We start from the raw sequence: 19,890 nt of genomic DNA, 5'->3' as shown, positions 1-19,890 counted from the left end.
GAAATACTCTTATATACAAAAATAGACACTATGTAACTTTATTGCACTGTAAAAAACTATCCTATGGACCTTCCTTTTAGTAATTATTCGCATTAAGATTAATGTTCTAGTTTTTTAGTAATATGGAATTCTATTCGTAGGAACAAAAAGAAGCAGATCTATTCTATATCCGATAAGTAACAATACGCAATGGTGGGGGTTGTTACTTTTTTTTATGAGTGTTTGTATTGGATATGTGGTTTATATCAGTGAATCCAGACATATCCAAGAAGGACCTATTCGTCAAAACTTTCCTTTATTCATTTAGTGTTATTTTTTTATTTATGTTATCTCCAAAATAGAATGATTTTTAACAAATCAACTCATTCTGTTCTTACGTTCTCACTCCAAGAAAGAAGATAGGATAGATTTTTTCTATTTAATGCAATTGGTGTTCCAAAGTACCTTTCAACTTCTGAAGAGATGAGGCATTTGGGTTGATTTATACAATCGACTTTTTCAAGAAAGATTACTTTTTTTAGGTCAAGAGGTCAACACTGAAATATCAAATCAACTTGTTGGTCTAATGGTATATCTCAGTTTAGAGGACAAGACCAGAGATTTGTATTTGTTTATAAATTCTCCGGGCGGAGAGGTATATTGGAATGGTATATTTGATATTATGCAGTTGTAGAAGCAGAAGTATACAGTATGCGTAGGATTAGCCGCTTCAATGGGATCTCTTCTTTTGGTCGGAGGGGAATTTACAACGTTAGCATTCCTCACGCTTAGCGCGAATGATTTTATTTTCTTATTTTTAGAAAGAAAAAAACTATGCTAACAATATTAAGTAAAAAGCATGGACTTCGAGTTCGATATGCAAAATTATTATTTTTCAAACATTAGATTATATATCGAAGAGTCGTATGAAAAGGGGTATTTACTATTTTATATATTAAATACTCTATTTTAGTGTCAATTCTTTTTGCTTTCGTTTTTCATAGCAGAGACATTTACAACAATTATTATTTTAATTGAATTTTTGAATTTCAAAAAAAAGAACTTTTGGATTGCTGAATAAAAACTACACTAATAAGAATAGAGAGCAACGGAATATCATATTCTTTAAAAGATTCTCAACAAAAGAAGGTGATTATTATATTTTGGATTAGTTATGATTTTGGTCTGATAGACCGGTATATTTTATATATTTTATATTTCTGCAATGGAGATAGATTTATATTTATAGTAGAGCGAGCGTATGCTATATAAAGAGATGCTGTACGGCTTTAATTGAATTTCTTTTTATATGCCTCAAGATTAGGAAAACTCTATTCTGTTAGACTCTCAGCTCAGGGTATGATCATACTGCTATTTTTGTATGAGGGACAGTAGGAGATGTATGCTGGAAGCGGAGGATTACTGAAATGCGAAAACTATCAAATATTTATGCACAAGAAGGCAAGCTTCTGGCAGATATACAGAGACATGGAGCGGGATTTTTTATGTCAGCAGAAGAAGCTGAAGCCCACGGATTGTTGATACGGTCGCAGCTTAATCAAAAAAGGAGTTAACTAATGTATTATATGTAATATGAATTCAAAAAAAGGAGTTAACTATGTCATTATATGAATTAGTTAATCAAAAAAGGAGTTACTATGTATATATGAATTAGTTAATCAAAAAGCAGTTATATGTATTATATGAATATGAATTCAAAAAAGGAGTTAATATGTATTATATGAATTAGTTAATCAAAAAAGGAGTTACTATGTATATATGAATTAGTTAATCAAAAAAGCAGTTACTATGTCATTATATGAAATAATGAATTAGTTAATCCAAAAAAAGTTATGTTTATTCAATACGTTTCATTCAAGAAAAAAAACCACGGATCGTATGAATAACATTTGTTAGGAGCTGCTTTTGAACTTTTGGAATTAATTAAGTGGTTATTAAGAGGTATCTTATGATCATATTCGGTTTCTCGAATGATTTTACTTTGGAGGCTTTGGAATCTTTTTCATTTTTAAGGGATTAATTATTGAGTCTTTTTTTAATCGTGATGATAGCTGATGATGAGGCTGATTATGAGCTGATTATGAGCTGATTATGAGCTGATTATGAGCTGATTATGAGCTGATTATGAGCTGATGATGATAATTTTTCGATATTATAGTCTTTATGTTTTCTTATTAGTATTCTACATTCATATATGATATGGAAAAGAATGCAAAGAAGCATTTTTAATCATCATTTTTTAAGACTGAAAATGGAAGTTGAAATAGACTGAAAATGGAAGTTGAAATAGACTGAAAATGGAAGTTGAAATAAAAATATTGTTTTTCTTACTTATGAATAAAATCATATCATAAAAGTATAGTAAGTATAGTATTATACTATACTTATACTTTTTATTTTACTTAAAGCAGTATTCATGATATAAGGATTACTCAAAGTATTATCCATTGCATTCAAAAGCATTATATTATATACTCAAAGGATTATCATGAGTAGAATTAAAGTATTCTGAAGGTATTACCATAATACAGGATTTGCTATTTTAGCTTTTTATTGTCTTTTAGTTGTTCTTTACTTTATTGTTTACAACGTATTTTATAGAATCTAAAATTCATATTATTGGTTAGGATTGATCTAACAGTCATTATATATATGATCACATGCACTATAAAACTTATTAGAACAAGAAGCAATCGAATGTAAAATTCCGTCTTCGGGATGCCTCAGCGCGAGGAATGTATAGGGTGTATGTGCGATCGTTTAGATATAGACTAAATAGAAAATTAGTCTATTATAGATTCTATATAGATTCTATTGTGTATAAATTTATGGTTTCGATTGGTGCAACGATACTTAATTTGTAATTTAAGATGAAATATTTCCATTGGTAAATAGTTATCATTAGCGGGAAAATCAATTTTAATAAAATTGTGCCTAATTTTGCAATAAGGACTAAGAGGGTCACTACCAGCTAATCTTCATACTTAATACGTTACTGTATAGCTAGATTTTGTTGTGAAGACTATTATAGATATTTCATGGGTAGAGCATAAGTGTGAACTGTACAAGTTCAATAATTGATTGAATGAGGATTCAATGAAGAAGGGGTCGGTGTATAGAGAGGACTTACGTTTAACAGTAATCATAGAACGATGGAACCCATTTCTTTGTCTATTTTATTAATTAACTATGCTTTTTGAATACTAGTATCATAGAATTTTTATTAGAGGTTAATACTTAGAAAAAAATCGTGGTTGGGAAGGTTATAGCAGAAAGCATTGGAATTTTTATTTTATACATTGGAAAATCATTTTGTTATTATAGACTAGGTAGGATAAAGATACGAAGAAAAAGAAATAGTTATTCATCAAAGTTCACTTATTCAATGACAGAGTTAACGAGGATTATCGCTCGAAACGGAGGACAAAATGAGTTTATTTACATCAGCTTTCGCGGAGCTCATTCAAACTTATTCGAATATTTGCACAGAAATAAAGCTTTGGTTTCGGCTCATCGGGATAGAGATAGGAAAAAGGGATTTTCGCAGTTTGTGGATCAGTCGAATAACGCATAATTGCCAAATAAAACAAGTATACTGTATTTATAGTAATTAATTTATAATCTGTACAGAGTCATTGCTTTTATCGTAAATAGTTGCACAATAGCTATATTAAAGGGATTGTCTTTTATGATTGCAAGGAGATCATAACTAATAAATTCCCGGAGACTCACTCGGGAAGGTGGTAGATAAAGAGATTTGTATGATAAATAGAATTCATATGATAAGTTATCAAATAATAAACACGCTCAAAAATTATTCTTCTTCACTATTATCTTTTTCTTACAAGCAATCTCATAGGATTGTCGTATTTTTCGAAAAAAAAATAATATAATTGCATTGAATTTGAGTTTCGATTCAAATGAATTTACTTGAAGAGTACTCTATTTATTTATTTTTTTCGATTTTTTAGAACAGTAGTAGGAGTTCTAGCGATCGACTCGCTTTTTCATATTTTTTTTTTCATATTTTTTTTTTTCATATTTTTTTTTTCCATTAGGTAACGTTAACGAATTAAACTAACAAAGGTAAAAGATAAATACGAGCTTGTTTTATAGCATCGTATTAATCGTTGTTGTTTTAAGGTTGATCTATTCACGCGTCTAGATATATTTTTCTTGGCGACTAATAATCGATAAGTAACTCATGTTTTTATAATCATTCGATCCCGATTGGATCGGGGACAACTCTACGAAAGATTGCTTAGATTTAAGAAGAGTCGCTTAGATTTAGATTTATCATGGTTTGTTTATTCTATACGAAATCCATTTTTATAAAAAAGGATTTGTTTTATTTATTCTTATTTTTTTTTAATATATTTCTATTTGTTATATAAGGAAATATATGCTATTTATAGGTTGTTATATATATAATTTATAGAATCTAATTTCTAGAATTTACCTCCTAAGGGTGACACAAGCATCCATTTTCTCTATTTTTATCTCGACGTGAATCGTATGTTTGCAACAAAGGGACAGAATTTTTCATTCAATCGATTGGGTGTATTGTGTCGATTCTTTTGAGTAATATATCTAGAATACCTAGATTCTTATTAACTCTTTTTATCAATGCTACATTCAAATAACAGTTATTCGTATATCTTTACCCTTGGCCATGAACCTCCTTTGGTTTTTTTTGATTCACTTAACTCTTCTATTTTAAGATTCGAAGCGAAGAAGAAAAGGAACGAAAAGTATAAGTTGATAATTCAAATCAATTATTAAGATTTTGTTCCAATTCATTTTATATAGTACAGTATATTTAGTAATACAATGATTTAGAACTATATTTCGAATCACAGTACAGTATTTCATTTTTCATTTAATATTTGTATGATATTATTGACCGCCAGTATTCTATTACATTCATTTAGGGTCTCACTCTATTATTAATTTAATAGCAATGGAATTGAATTATACTTCATTCCATTGAACTGGGAAAACTCTAATTTCACGGAGGCAATCACTTTCTTAATTAATTTGCTCTTTTTTTTTTTTCGAATTATTCTAGTCTAATTAGAAAAAAAAAAAAACGAACGAAGAGGGATTTATTCACAGATATTTTATTGGATTCTAATCTTTGTCACCTTTCCGTGCAATAACTAGAATCAAAAAGGGGAATGTCATGCATCGGGAATAACGATTGATTTCTATCAGAGACTGCTAGAACGGAACATAGAGTATTGCACGGTGCACAGAGAGATATGTTTTTAGATCTCGCATTTCAATCCTCTTCGTTTTTTTCTTGTAATTTGTATACATATAATACAGATTATATTAGGAATATGATAATTATACATTTATTAAAGAATATTTTAAATTTTTATATTTTTATTATATTTTAATTCTATTATTTAATGCTATTATATATTTATTTATATATATATCTTTATGTTTTGTTATTATTATTATACTCTTTATTGTAATATTTATATTATATCTATCTATTCATCGATATCTTATTTATACGATATAATAAGTAAAAAATAATGACAGGATATATTCTATATATATATAATGGAAAATGTGGAAAACAAGACAAAAAGTCTTTACAATGACAATGGAAACCGATGTAAAGGGATGTAGCGCAGCTTGGTAGCGCGTTTGTTTTGGGTAAAATGTCACAGGTTCAATCTGTCATCCTATCCTAATAGTAGTTATGTATCAGCAGTAACATAGATCAATTGCGACGATTCAATTGATACATACTCAATATGGAGAACTATTCATATTGAGTATGTATGCATGCAAGATCTATTGCATCAAAAATTATTTATGAAAGAAGCGCTCTTAGTTCAGTTCGGTAGAACGCGGGTCTCCAAAACCCGATGTCGTAGGTTCAAATCCTACAGAGCGTGATTCCCCCCGATTCTTCTTAGATTGAGAATGAACTTAATCTTAATATTAATAATGGGATAACAGTCTAATCAAAGTTTTAATTTGATCTACTGTGAATTAGTATTAAAACAAAGAAATGGCAGGGCAATAAACAAGCGAGATGTTAATTAATCAATATCAACTGATCACACGTCGGTATTGTAATATGCGTTACAATAATCAGCAAGTAATAGGAATTAGACCTAACACGATTCCAAATAGAGAAACTTCAATCATTTGAGTTTGGTTGAAAGGAAAAAGTGGGGGTATATCTATCTTAATAGGAATCTGTATTGACGTGAATCTCAATGACAAGAATTGGCAATTGACATGATAAGGAACTATAGAATATCTAAAATTCAAAATTTACAATTCATCTCAAATTTCAAATCAATAAGTCGTATCTTATTCAGACTAATAAAGACCGCGGTTATTGTTAAACTGCTAGTAGAAACGAATAATGGTTATAGTGGGCATAAGGAACTAGATGAATATGTTTTTTTATACATATGTTTATAAAGCATTTCCTAAGTTTCATTTAGTTTTGAGATAAAATAGGAAATAACAAAAATACACTTGAAAGATACAATTGAAATATTGATTCATGATAATTATTAGGACAAACAAATAAAATCTAGTTACATAGGTACGAATCATTCATCATCTGTGACATCTACCATCTGTGATTCCAAATCAACAGATTTATTGATCAACTCATGAGTTGAGTAACTAATCGAATGAAATATTTTCATTTTTTATTTTAATATTAATAAAAGCTCTATCTTTTACTGGACGACTATTAATTCAATTCTTGAAATGAAATAAGAATAATTTATTTTATAGTATTGATTCGCACTGATTGTGAATTTCGTTGCTGTGTTAGAAGAAGGATAGCTATACTGATTCGGTATACTCGAAGAGACCCTTGGTACAAATTGACGATCTAACAAAGATTGCATTTCAGTAATTTCTATTTACTAATCTCATCTTTTATGGAATCGATCCCCCTTTGACTGTATAAGAATATGTGGAGCTCGGCATGTCTGGAAGCACAGGAGAACGTTCTTTTGCTGATATTATTACCAGTATTCGATACTGGATTATTCATAGCATTACTATACCCTCCCTATTCATTGCGGGTTGGTTATTTGTCAGCACGGGTTTAGCTTACGATGTATTTGGAAGTCCCCGTCCAAACGAGTATTTTACAGAAAGCCGACAAGGAATTCCATTAATAACTGGCCGTTTTGATTCTTTGGAACAACTCGATGATTTAGTAGATCTTTTTAGGAGGCTCCAATGACCATAGATAGGACCTATCCATTTTTACAGTACGATGGTTGGCTGTTCACGGACTAGCGGTACCCACCGTTTTTTTTTTGGGATCAATATCAGCAATGCAGTTCATCCAACGATAAACCTAATCCGAATTATAGAGCTACGACACAATCAAACCCAAATGAACAAAATGTTGAATTGAATCGTACCAGTCTCTACTGGGGTTTATTACTCATTTTTGTACTTGCTGTTTTATTTTCAAATTATTTCTTCAATTAATAGACGAAAGGGAATATATATTAGGAATTCTCTTATCCCATTCGGAAGGATATCATTTGATAATTATCTATGACTGTTTAGGTCTCTAGCATGACTGACTACTTGATCAAATGTGGAGGAAAGTGGGATAAATGGCCGATACTACCGGAAGGATTCCTCTTTGGATAATAGGTACTGTAACAGGTATTGTCGTGATCGGTTTAGTTGGTATTTTCTTTTATGGTTCATATTCCGGATTGGGATCATCCCTGTAATACTAGACTAGGATGAATTAAGTTTTTGAAATGAAAGCATAAGAACTCAACGGGGATCCACTCTTTCTTTGATGAATTCGAGGGGGTCCTGTTGAGTTCTTCCTAATCAGAATCTTTTTGTAAGGGATTCAATAGATAATTTTTGGTATGTTTCAAAAACTCATTTTTTTATAATGTTTTTGAAAATAACTTCATTATTCGTTCAAACATTTTTTTTTTTTTTGGATATATCTGTCGATACTTTTGCTTTAAAGTTGAACGAAAGTAAAGAAGAAGAATTACTTGATTTAATTATTCTGGGTGGCGCAATCATATTGTATTCTACAAATTTTATTTTGCAAGAATTCTTAATTCTAGAATCTATTTTCTAGCGGTCAAATATTCTGTAGAACGAACTTTTTGATACTATACTAAAGAATCTTACTCTAATAGATTTTATTCTGTATAATATAGAATTATGATTTAATTATTATTTTTTTTTTAAGTTAATTAAGGAAGTTTATTTAGTGAATTAATTCGCGATCTTTTTGTTTGTCCATTATTTCACTACGTATCTATTTCGATATAACATAACATAAGGAATGGGACTCTAGGAAAGACAATTATCCATCTAGATCTGTTTTCCTATTTCTACTTTACTTAATAGAATATTCTTTGCCTATTTTTTTTTAGGTTTAGTATCGAGTGGAATTTAATTCTATTACAATAGAAAAGGATTAATAGATTTCTATTCTAGCGCATTGAATGTGAAACAGCTACATAATCATATGTTCGAATTAATTGTAGAGTTGAAAAAAAAGACAAGAACAAGTAAATATCTTCTTCACAATATACATACTATGACTGACTAGTTCTACGGTACAAGGAATTCTTTAAATAGAGGAGAAAAAAACTAGAAAAACCAAAAGGTCTTTCCATAATTTATCAACAAAATGTAGTTCTTTATTACAGCTTAATAGATTGATAATCACATACTAAAATTCATTTCGGACAATTGAACCTTTTCAAATTGTTTCTTTTTAAGAACAAAAAAGATTTGTGCCAAAATAATAGATGCCAAGAAGAAGAACAGACCTTGTACACGTAACGGATCTTGAAGCACTATTTCTGCATCCCCCTGACCAAATCCACCCACATTAGGATTACTCGTTAATGGTTGATCAAGTTTCATAGATTCACCTTCTGAAACAAGAAGTTCTGGTCCTGGCGGTATAATATCAATCACTTCACGTCCATCCGATGCATCCACTATCGTTATTTCGTATCCACTTTTTCTTTTCGTATAATTTTATTTACTATACCTGTTGCTGTAGCATTATAAACATTATTATTACTCTTGCTCCCGTCGGGATAATTGACCTTCCCTATTCGCTACATATATAGGATATTTTAAGAAGTGAACATCTCTCTTAGTAGCGGGATCTGGAGAAAGAATAGGAAAGGTAATTTCACTATATTTCTTCCCAGGAACGGGCTACCACAAGAATATTTTTTTTTGTGGGACGATAGCTTTGAAAAGACAAATTACCTATCTTTTCTTTAATCTCGGGCGAAATACGATCAGGAGGGGCCAATTCAAAACCCTCTGGTAAAATAAGAACAGCACCTACATTCAAAGCCCTTTTTTACCATTAGCAAGAACTTGTTTAACTTGCATATCATAAGGAATTCGAACAACTGCTTCAAATACAGTATCGGGAAGTACCGCTTGTGGAACCTCAATATCTACAGGCTTATTAGCTAAATGGCAATTAGCACATACAATCCGCCCGGTAGCTTCTCTCGGATTTTCATAACCTGTTGAGCAAAAATGGGATATGCATTTGAAATGGGTGCTCGAGTTATTATATATATCATGAGCAATACGGAAATGGATCGGGTAATCTCTTCCTTTATCCAAGAAAAGCATTTCTAGTTTGCATGGTCCAATCATTCATCCTGAAAATTTCTACAATAAGATTAGGTAGGTTATGGCATAGTTCCTATCCATTATTCTGCTATTTACTCAAATGATTTTCCTAGAATATAGGAAGAATACGAGTAGAACGAAAAAGAATAAGTCAATTTTTTAATGTTTAGATACAAAAAAACAATTTTCTAATTGGATCAGTGGATCGTTTTTTCAGTCATTCATTGAATGATAAATCACTACAAGTGACGGAGATACACGATTTAAATAACGGAAAATCCAGTATTTTAAAATTGTATCTAAAATGACTGGAAAAGTGGAACAAGACAGATATAATTTGATTATTCTGAGTAATCCAAAATCTTTATAGAAAATTGATTATTCTAATCTTTAATTTTTTTTCGTCGGTTGCGAGGTTAAATAAATATTAAGTATGAATATAGTTCTAATACTTTAGAATCTATTTCTTTTCTATATTCGTGCTCCGATTTAGAATAATATTGACGGGTAGCCATCTCTATCAGATAAGAAGATGAGTATCTTTTTATGTTCTGTATATCATAGGATCAATGTACAGTCAACATCTATTCCGGAATACAGAAACAAAGAAGTTTCGCGGTCGAACTACCAAATAAAAATGGAATGGTCTAAAAATCAACGACCTAAATGCTAAGCTAAACTTTACTTTCTATTGAAAAACTAGTTAGTTGGTTCTTGTGAATCTAATTCTCTAATTCGAAATTTGGTCCAGTAAAATGGACGAATTATAATCTCTAAATAATAGAGAGAATACGCAAATAGAGCCATTGCATACCATCAAGGGTAGTTCCCCATCCCGGAGCTACTTTACCATATTCTGAATTCAACGGTTTCAATAAATCTCCTACAACAGTTCGTCTTGGACCAGATCTAGAACTATCCTCAACGGTTTGTGTAGCCATAAATCCTATTTTTTTTTTTTTTCATTGAGATTGTTGACTTTGTATACCATTACGCTGTAAATTACCCTATAGATCCATTGTAGTCTTGATATTATATAATCATGGAAACAGCAACCCTAATTGCCATCTCTATATCTGGTTTAATTGTCAGTTTTACCGGGTATGCCCTATATACTGCTTTTGGGCAACCCTCTCAACAACTAAGAGATCCATTCGAAGAACATGGGGATAGTTGAAATAATGAGCCTCAATATGTAATATTGGAGGTCATTATTCAATTGAGGTAATTCAAAATCATTTCGTCTTTTTAGTTGGAACTATAGGGGGTTCTCTAAAAAAGATAGCGAAAAAAATGATTCCTAAAGTCGAGACTAAGAGGAATGTATAAACCAATGCTTCCATAGATTTGATCGTGGTTTACAATTATAGCTTTCATACCTGTTTTGGGGGATTATCTCCTGGACGAGATTTATATAGTTCCCTATATAAAATTCAAATAACAACAAAAAAGTCGAATCGAAAAGGAACAAACCAATTTCTATCAGACTGCCTGTTTTTTTGTAGTTGGATCTCCAAGTTTTTGGAATGCTCCAAATTCTACTTGAGCATCAATCTGGATCAATACCAGCAAAAACATCTCTGAACAAGGTTCTAGCACCATGCCAAATGTGCCCGAAAAAGAAGAGAAGAGCAAACGAAGCATGTCAAAAAGTAAACCAACCCCTTGGACTGCTACGAAAAACACCGTCCGATTTTAAAGTAGCACGATCTAATTCAAAAATTTCACCCAATTGAGCACGTCGAGCATATTTTTTCACAGTAGCAGGATCACTATAACTGACTCCATTGAGTTCGCCACCAAAGAACTCAACTGTTACACCGACTTGTTCGACACTATACTTCGATTCTGCCCTTCGAAAAGGAACATCCGCTCTAACAATTCCGTCTCCGTCGACTAAAAACCGGAAATGTTTCAAAAAAGTAGGCATACGAGTACAAAAGTTCAGCCTCTTTGTCTTAAAGATAGGATGTCTAACACCAACGGCTATTCCATCTCATTGTCCATTGAGCCGCTCTAAACAATCCCCCTTTTGCCGGATTATTGCCGATGTAATCATAAAAAGCTAATTTTTCAGGAATTTTAGACCAAGCTTCTGATAAACTTTGATTTTCGGCTAGCCAGCACCAACTCTTCTATATATTTCTTGCTGGAAGTATCCCTGATCCCATTGATAACGAGTAGGACCAAATAATTCAATCGGAGTAGTTGCTGAACCATACCACATAGTTCCAGCAACAACAAAAGCTGCAAAAAATACAGCAGCGATACTACTGGAAAGGACGGTTTCAATATTTCCCATACGCAATCCTTTGTATAAACGTTGAGGTGGACGCACACTAAGATGGAAAAGGCCCGCTAATATGCCCAATGTCCCTGCTGCAATATGATGAGAGGCTATTCCCCCCGGAACAAAAGGATCAAAACCGTCCACACCCCATGCTGGATTTACAGATTGTACCCTTCCAGTTAGTCCATAAGGATCGGATACCATATTCAGGACAACAATCTGTTACATGAATGCGCCAAACAAACACGCGACCCTGCAAGAAATAAATGAATTCCAAATATTTTTGGCAAATCCAAAGAAGGTTTTCCAGTACGTTCATCACAAAAGATTTCTAGATCCCAATAACCCCAATGCAAATAGCGCAAAAAGCACAAGTGAAACACAATATGTGCGCGGCACACTTCGTAACTCCAAATACCGGATTCGTTATAGTCCTCTGTGATATTCAACACCCACGAATTGGTTATTCTAAACGAGTCATAAAGGGTATAACGAACATACCCTGTCTCCACATTGGGTCAAGAACAGGGTCAGAGGGATCAAAAACTGCTAATTCATATAGAGCCATCGAACCGGCCCAACCAGCAACCAGAGCTGTATGCATTATATGGACAGAAAGTAAACGGCCGGGATCATTTAATACAAGGTATGAACGATACAAGGCAACCATGAAATACTCTTATATCAAAAAATAGACACTATGTAATTTATTGCACTGTAAAAACTATCTATGGACTTCCTTTTAGTAAATTATCTCGCATTAAAGAATTAATGTTCTAGTTTTTTAGTAATAATGGAACATTCTATTCGTAGGAAAAAAAAGAAGCAGATCTATTCTATATCCGATAAGTAACAATACGCAATGGTGGGGGTTGTTACTTTTTTTTTATGAGTGTTTGTATTGGATATGTGGTTTATATCAGTGAATCCAGACATATCCAAGAAGGACCTATTCGTCAAAACTTTCCTTTATTCATTTAGTGTTATTTTTTTATTTATGTTATCTCCAAAATAGAAATGATTTTTAACAAATCAACTCATTCTGTTCTTAGTTCTCATCCAAGAAAGAAGATAGGATAGATCTTTTTCTATTTAATGCCAATTGGTGTTCCAAAAGTACCCTTTCAACTTCCTGAAGAAGATGAGGCATCTTGGGTTGATTTATACAATCGACTTTTTCAAGAAAGATTACTTTTTTTAGGTCAGAGGTCACATGAATATAAATCAACTTGTTGGTCTAATGGTATATTCAGTTTAGAGGAAGACAGAGATTTGTATTTGTTTATAATTCTCCGGGCGGAGAGGTAATATCTGGAATGGCTATATTTGATATTATGCAAGTTGTAGAAGCAGAAGTACATACAGTATGCGTAGGATAGCCGCTTCAATGGGATCTCTTCTTTTGGTCGGAGGGGAATTTACCAAACGTCTAGCATTCCCTCACGCTTAGCGCGAATGATTCTTATTTTCTTAATTTTTAGAAAGAAAAAAAACTATGCTAACATATTAAGTAAAAAGCATGGACTTCGAGTTCGATATGCAAAATTATTATTTTTCAAACATTAGATTATATATCGAAAGAGTCGTATGAAAAAGGGGTATTTACTATTTTATATAATTAAAATACTCTATTTTAGTGTCACAATTCTTTTTTGCTTTCGTTTTTCATAGCAGAGACATTTAACAACAACATTAATTATTTTAATTGAATTTTTGAATTTCAAAACAAAAAAGAAACTTTTGGATTGCTGAATAAAAACTACACTAATAAGAATAAGAGAGAACGGATATCATATTCTTTAAAAAGATTCTCAAACAAAAAAGAAAGGTGATTATTATATTTTGGATTAGTTACTGATTTTGGTCTGATAGACCCGGTATATTTTATATATATTTTATATTTCTGCAATGGAAGATAGATTTCATATTTATAGTAGAGCGAGCCGTATGCTATATAAAAGAGATGCCTGTACGGCTTTAAATTGAATTTCTTTTTTATATGCCTCCAAGATTAGGAAAAACTCCTATTCTGTTAGACTCTCAGCTCAGGGTAATGATCCATCAACCTGCTACTTCTTTGTATGAGGGACAAGTAGGAGAATGTATGCTGGAAGCGGAGGAATTACTGAAAATGCGAAAAACTATCACAAATATTTATGCACAAAGAACAGGCAAAGCTTCCTGGCAGATATACAGAGACATGGAGCGGGATCTTTTTATGTCAGCAGAAGAAGCTGAAGCCACGGAATTGTTGATACGGTCGCAGCTTAATCCAAAAAAAGGAGTTAACTAATGTCATTATATGTAATAATGACATTCAAAAAAAAAGGAGTTAACTAATGTCATTATATGACATTAGTTAAATCCAAAAAAAAGGAGTTAACTAATGTCATATAATGACATTAGTTAAATCCAAAAAAAAGCAGTTAACTAATGTCATTATATGACAAATAATGACATTCAAAAAAAAAGGAGTTAACTAATGTCATTATATGACATTAGTTAAATCCAAAAAAAAGGAGTTAACTAATGTCATATAATGAATTAGTTAATCAAAAAAGCAGTTAACTAATGTATTATATGAAATATGACATTAGTTAAATCCAAACAAAAAGTTATGTTATCATTCAACATACGTTTCATTCAAAGAAAAAAAACCACGGAATCGTATGAATAAACAATTTGTTAGGACGCTGCTTTTGAAACTTTTGGAATTAATTAAGTGGTTAATTAAGAGGTATCTTAATGATCATAATTCGGTTTCTCGAATGATTTTACTTTGGAGGCTTTGGAATCTTTTTCAATTTTTAAAGGGATTAATTATTGAGTCTTTTTTTAATCGTGATGATCAGCCTGATGATGAGGCTGATTATGAGCCTGATGATGAGCCTGATTATGAGCTGATTATGAGGCTGATTATGAGCTGATTATGAGGCTGATTATGAGCCTGATTATGAGCCTGATGATGATAAATTTTTCCGATATATTATAGTCTTTATGTTCTTCTTATTAGTATTCTACCATTCATATAATGATAATGGAAAAAGAATGCAAAAAGAAGCATTTTTTAAATCATCATTTTTTAAAGACTGAAAATGGAAGTTGAAAATAGACTGAAAAATGGAAGTTGAAATAGACTGAAAATGGAAGTTGAAAATAAAAAAATATTGTTTTTCTTACTTAATGAATAAAAATCAATAATCAATAAAAAGTATAGTAAGTATAGTAATTATACTACTATACTTACTATACTTTTTATTTTTACTTAAAAGCAGTATTCATGAATAATAAAGGATTACTCAAAGTATTATCCCATTGCATTCCAAAAAGCATTATATTATATACTCAAAGGATTACTCATGAGTAAGAATTAAAAGTATTCCTGAAAGGTATTACCCATAAATACAGGATTTGCTATTTTAGCTTTTAATTGTCTTTTAGTTGTTCTTTACTTTAATTGTCTTACAACCGTATTTTATAGAATCTAAAAAATTCATAATTATCTGGTTAGGATTGATCTAAACCAGCTCATTATATATATATGACTCACCATGCCAACTATAAAACAACTTATTAGAAACAAGACAGCCAATCGAATGTAACAAATCTCCGCTCTTCGGGGATGCCCTCAGCGCCGAGGAACATGTACTAGGGTGTATGTGCGACTCGTTTAGATCATAGACTAAAATAGAAAAATCTAGTCTATTAATAAGAATTCTATATAGAATTCTATTGTGTATAAAATTTATGGTTTCGATTGGTGCAAACCGAATCACCTTAATTTGTAATTTAAGATGAAAAATACTTTCCCATTGGTAACAAATAGTTATCCATTAAGCGGGAAAAATCCAATTTTAAATAAAAAATTGTGCCCTAAATTTTGCAATAACGGACTAAGAGGGTCAACTACCCAGCTAATCTTCATACTTAAATACCGTTACTGTATAGCTAGATTTTGTTGTGAAAGACCTATTACTAGATATTTCATGGGTAGAGCCCATAAGTGTGAACTGTACAAGTTCACAATAACATTGATTGAATGAGGATTCAATGAAAGAAGGGGCTCCGGTGTATAGAGAGGACCTTACCGTTTAACAAGTAATCATAGAAACGATGGAACCCACCATTTCTTTGTCTATTTCTATTAAATTAACTATGCTTTTTTGAATACCTAGTATCAATAGAATTTCTTATTAAGAGGTTAAATACTTAGAAAAAAAAATCGTGGTTGGGAAGGTTATAGCAGCAAAAGCCATTGGAATTTTTATTTTATACATTGGAAAAATCCATTTTGTTATTAATAGACTAGGTAAGGATAAAAGAATAACCGAAAGAAAAAAGAAATAGTTATTCATCAAGTCTCACTTATTCAATGACAGAGTTAACGAGGATCTATCGCTCGAAAACGGAGGACAAAAATGAGTTTATTTACATCAAGCTTTCGCGGAGCTCATTCAAAACTTATTCGAACTATTTCGCAACAGAAAATAAAAGCTTTGGTTTCGGCTCATCGGGATAGAGATAGGAAAAAAAGGGATTTTCGCAGTTTGTGGATCAGTCGAATAAACGCAATAATTGCCAAATAAAAACAAAGTATACTGTATTTATAGTAAATTAATTTATAATCTGTACAAGAGTCAATTGCTTCTTAATCGTAAAATAGTTGCACAAATAGCTATATTAAAAGGGAATTGTCTTTTTATGATTGCAAGGAGATATAACTAATAAAATTCCCGGAGACTCAACTCGGGAAGGTGGTAGAATAAAGAGATTTGTATGATAAATAGAATTCATATGATAAGTTATCAAATAATAAACAACCAGCTCAAAAAATTATTCTTCTTCACTATTATTTTTTCTTACAACGCAACATCCTCAATAGGATTGTCGTATTTTTCGAAAAAAAAAAATAAATATAAATCTGCATTGAATTTGAGTTTCGATTCAAAATGAAATTTACTTGAAGAGTAACTCTATTTATTTATTTTTTTTCGATTTTTTAGAACAGTAGTAGGAGTTCTAGCGATCGACTCGCTTTTTTCATATTTTTTTTTTTCATATTTTTTTTTTCATATTTTTTTTTCCATTAGGTAACGTTAACGAATTAAAACTAACAAAAGGTAACAAAGATAAAATACGAGCTTGTTTTATAGCAATCGTAATTAATCGTTGTTGTTTTAAGGTTGATCTATTCACGCGTCTAGATAATATTTTTCCTTGGCGACTAATAAATCGATAAAGTAAACTCATGTTTTTATAATCAATTCGATCCCCCGATTGGATCGGGGACAAACTCCTACGAAAAGATTGCTTAGATTTAAGAAAGAGTCGCTTAGATTTAGATTTATCCATGGTTTGTTTATTCCTATACCGAAAATCCCATTTCTTATAAAAAAAAGGATTTGTTTTATTTATATTCTTATTTTTTTTTTAATATATATTTCTATTTGTTATATAAGGAAATATATGCTATTTATAGGTTGTTATATATAATTTATAGAATTAATTTCTAGAATTTACTCTAAGGGTGACACACAAGCAATCCATTTTCTCTATTTCTTTATCTCGACGTGAATCGTATGTTTGCAACAAAGGGACAGAATTTTCTCAATTCCAATCGATTGGGTGTATTGTGTCGATTCTTTTGAGTAATATATCTAGAAATACCCTAGATTCTTATTAACTCTTTTTATCAACTGCTACATTCAAATAAAGTTATTCGTATATTTTACCTTGGCATGAACTCCTTTGGTTTTTTTGATTCACTTAACTCTTCTATTTTAAGATTCGAAGCGAAGAAGAAAAAAGGAACGAAAAAAGTATAAGTTGATAATTCAAAATCAAATTATTAAAGATTTTGTTCCAATTCATTTTATATAGTACAGTAATAATTTAGTAATACAATGATTTAGAACTATATTTCGAATCACAGTACAGTATTTCATTTTTCATTTAAATATCTTGTATGATATTATTGACCCGCCCAAGTATTCTATTACAATTCCATTTAGGGTCTCACTCTATTATTAATTTAATAGCAATGGAATTGAATTAATACTTCAATTCCATTGAAACCTGGGAAAAACTCCTAATTTCACGGAGGCCAAATCCACCTTTCTTAAATTAATTTGCTCTTTTTTTTTTTTTCGAACTTATTCTAGTCTAATTAGAAAAAAAAAAAAAACGAACGAAGAGGGATTTATTCACAGATATTTTATTGGATTCTAATCTTTGTCACCCCTTTCCCGTGCCAATAACTAGAATCAAAAAAGGGGAATGTCAATGCATCGGGAATAACGATTGATTTCTATCAAGAGACCTGCTAGAACCGCGAACCATAGAGTACTTGCCACCGGTGCCACAGAGAGATATGTTTTTAGATCTCGCATTTCAAATCCTCCTTCGTTTTTTTTCTTGTAATTTGTAATACATAATAATACAGAATTACATATTAGGAATATGATCAATAATTATACATTCTATTAAAAGAATATTTTAAATTTTTATATTTTTTATTATATTTTAATTCTATTATTTTAATGCTATTATATTTATTTATATATATTATACTCTTTATGTTCTTGTTATTATTATTATACTCTTTATATTGTAAATATTTATATTATATATCCTATCTATTCATCGATATCTTATTTATACGATATAATAAAGTAAAAAAAATAAATGACAGGATATATTCTATATATATATATAATGGAAAAATGTGGAAAACAAGACAAAAAGTCTTTACAATGACAATGGAAACCGATGTAAAGGGATGTAGCGCAGCTTGGTAGCGCGTTTGTTTTGGGTACAAAATGTCACAGGTTCAAATCCTGTCATCCCTATCCCTAACTAGTAGTTATCGTATCAGCAGTAACAATAGATCAATTGCGACCGATTCAAATTGATACATACTCAATATGGAGAACTATTCATATTGAGTATGTATGCATGCAAGATCTATTGCCATCACAAAAAATTATTTATGAAAAGAAAGCGCTCTTAGTTCAGTTCGGTAGAACGCGGGTCTCCAAAACCCGATGTCGTAGGTTCAAATCCTACAGAGCGTGATTCCCCCCGATTCTTCTTAGATTGAGAATGACACTTAAATCTTAAATATTAAATAATGGGATAACAGTCTAATCAAAAGTTTTAATTTGATCTACTGTGAATTAGTATTAAAACAAAGAAATGGCAGGTCAATAAACAAGCGAGATGTTAATTAAATCAAATATCAACTGATCACCACGTCGGTATTGTAAATATGCCGTTACAAATAATCCAGCCAAAGTAATAGGAATTAGACCTAACACGATTCCAAATAGAGAAACTTCAATCATTTGAGTTTGGTTGAAAGGAAAAAAAGTGGGGGTAATATCTATCCTTAAATAGGAATCTGTATTGACCGTGAATCTCAATGACCAAGAATTGGCAATTGACATGATAAGGAACTATAGAATATCTAAAAAATTCAAAAATTTACAATTCATCTCAAAATTTCAAATCAAATAAGTCGTATCTTATTCAGACTAATAAAAAGACCCGCGGTTATTGTTAAAACTGCTAGTAGAAAACGAAATAACTGGTTATAGTGGGCATAAGGAAACTAGATGAAATATGTTCTTTTTATACATATGTTTATAAAGCACTTTCCTAAGTTTCCATTTAGTTTTGAGATAAAAATAGGAAAATAACCAAAAATACCACTTGAAAGATACAATTGAAAATAATTGATTCATGAATCAATTATTACGGACAAACAAAAATAAAAATCTAGTTACATAGGTACGAAATCAATTCATCATCTGTGACATCTACCCATCCTGTGATTCCAAATCAACAGATTTATTGATCAACTCATGAGTTGAGTAAACTAATCGAATGAAAATATTTTCATTTTTTTATTTTAATAATTAATAAAAAGCTCTATCCTTTTACTGGAC

General features: G+C 31.0%; 1 protein-coding gene, 3 non-coding genes and 3 pseudogenes across 4 annotated transcripts; 5 read left to right on the top strand and 2 right to left on the bottom strand.

The window, feature by feature from the left end:
• Positions 1–63: 63 nt before the first annotated feature.
• LOC11441954 (ATP-dependent Clp protease proteolytic subunit) lies at positions 64–1,537 on the top strand. The gene is given in 6 exon segments (XM_039832635.1): positions 64–79; positions 468–750; positions 1,304–1,435; positions 1,437–1,477; positions 1,480–1,512; positions 1,515–1,537. Coding segments are annotated over 6 exon segments (528 nt in total).
• A 4,304-nt stretch (positions 1,538–5,841) lies between these two features.
• TRNAW-CCA (transfer RNA tryptophan (anticodon CCA)) lies at positions 5,842–5,915 on the top strand. The gene has a single exon. It is a non-coding gene; the product is annotated as a tRNA-Trp (tRNA).
• Positions 5,916–8,712: 2,797 nt separating this feature from the next.
• Positions 8,713–9,697, bottom strand: LOC120579892 (cytochrome f-like; annotated as a pseudogene).
• Positions 9,698–10,922: 1,225 nt separating this feature from the next.
• Positions 10,923–12,596, bottom strand: LOC120580078 (photosystem II CP47 reaction center protein-like; annotated as a pseudogene).
• Positions 12,597–13,014: 418 nt separating this feature from the next.
• On the top strand, positions 13,015–14,215 carry LOC120580085 (ATP-dependent Clp protease proteolytic subunit-like; annotated as a pseudogene).
• A 4,503-nt stretch (positions 14,216–18,718) lies between these two features.
• Positions 18,719–18,792, top strand: TRNAP-UGG (transfer RNA proline (anticodon UGG)). The gene has a single exon. It is a non-coding gene; the product is annotated as a tRNA-Pro (tRNA).
• A 151-nt stretch (positions 18,793–18,943) lies between these two features.
• TRNAW-CCA (transfer RNA tryptophan (anticodon CCA)) lies at positions 18,944–19,017 on the top strand. The gene has a single exon. It is a non-coding gene; the product is annotated as a tRNA-Trp (tRNA).
• The last annotated feature ends 873 nt before the right edge of the window (positions 19,018–19,890 follow it).

The sequence above is a fragment of the Medicago truncatula genome, chromosome 4 (genome assembly GCF_003473485.1).
Source record: "Medicago truncatula cultivar Jemalong A17 chromosome 4, MtrunA17r5.0-ANR, whole genome shotgun sequence".
Lineage (NCBI taxonomy): Eukaryota > Viridiplantae > Streptophyta > Magnoliopsida > Fabales > Fabaceae > Medicago > Medicago truncatula.
This window is presented reverse-complemented; position numbering and strand designations above follow the sequence as displayed.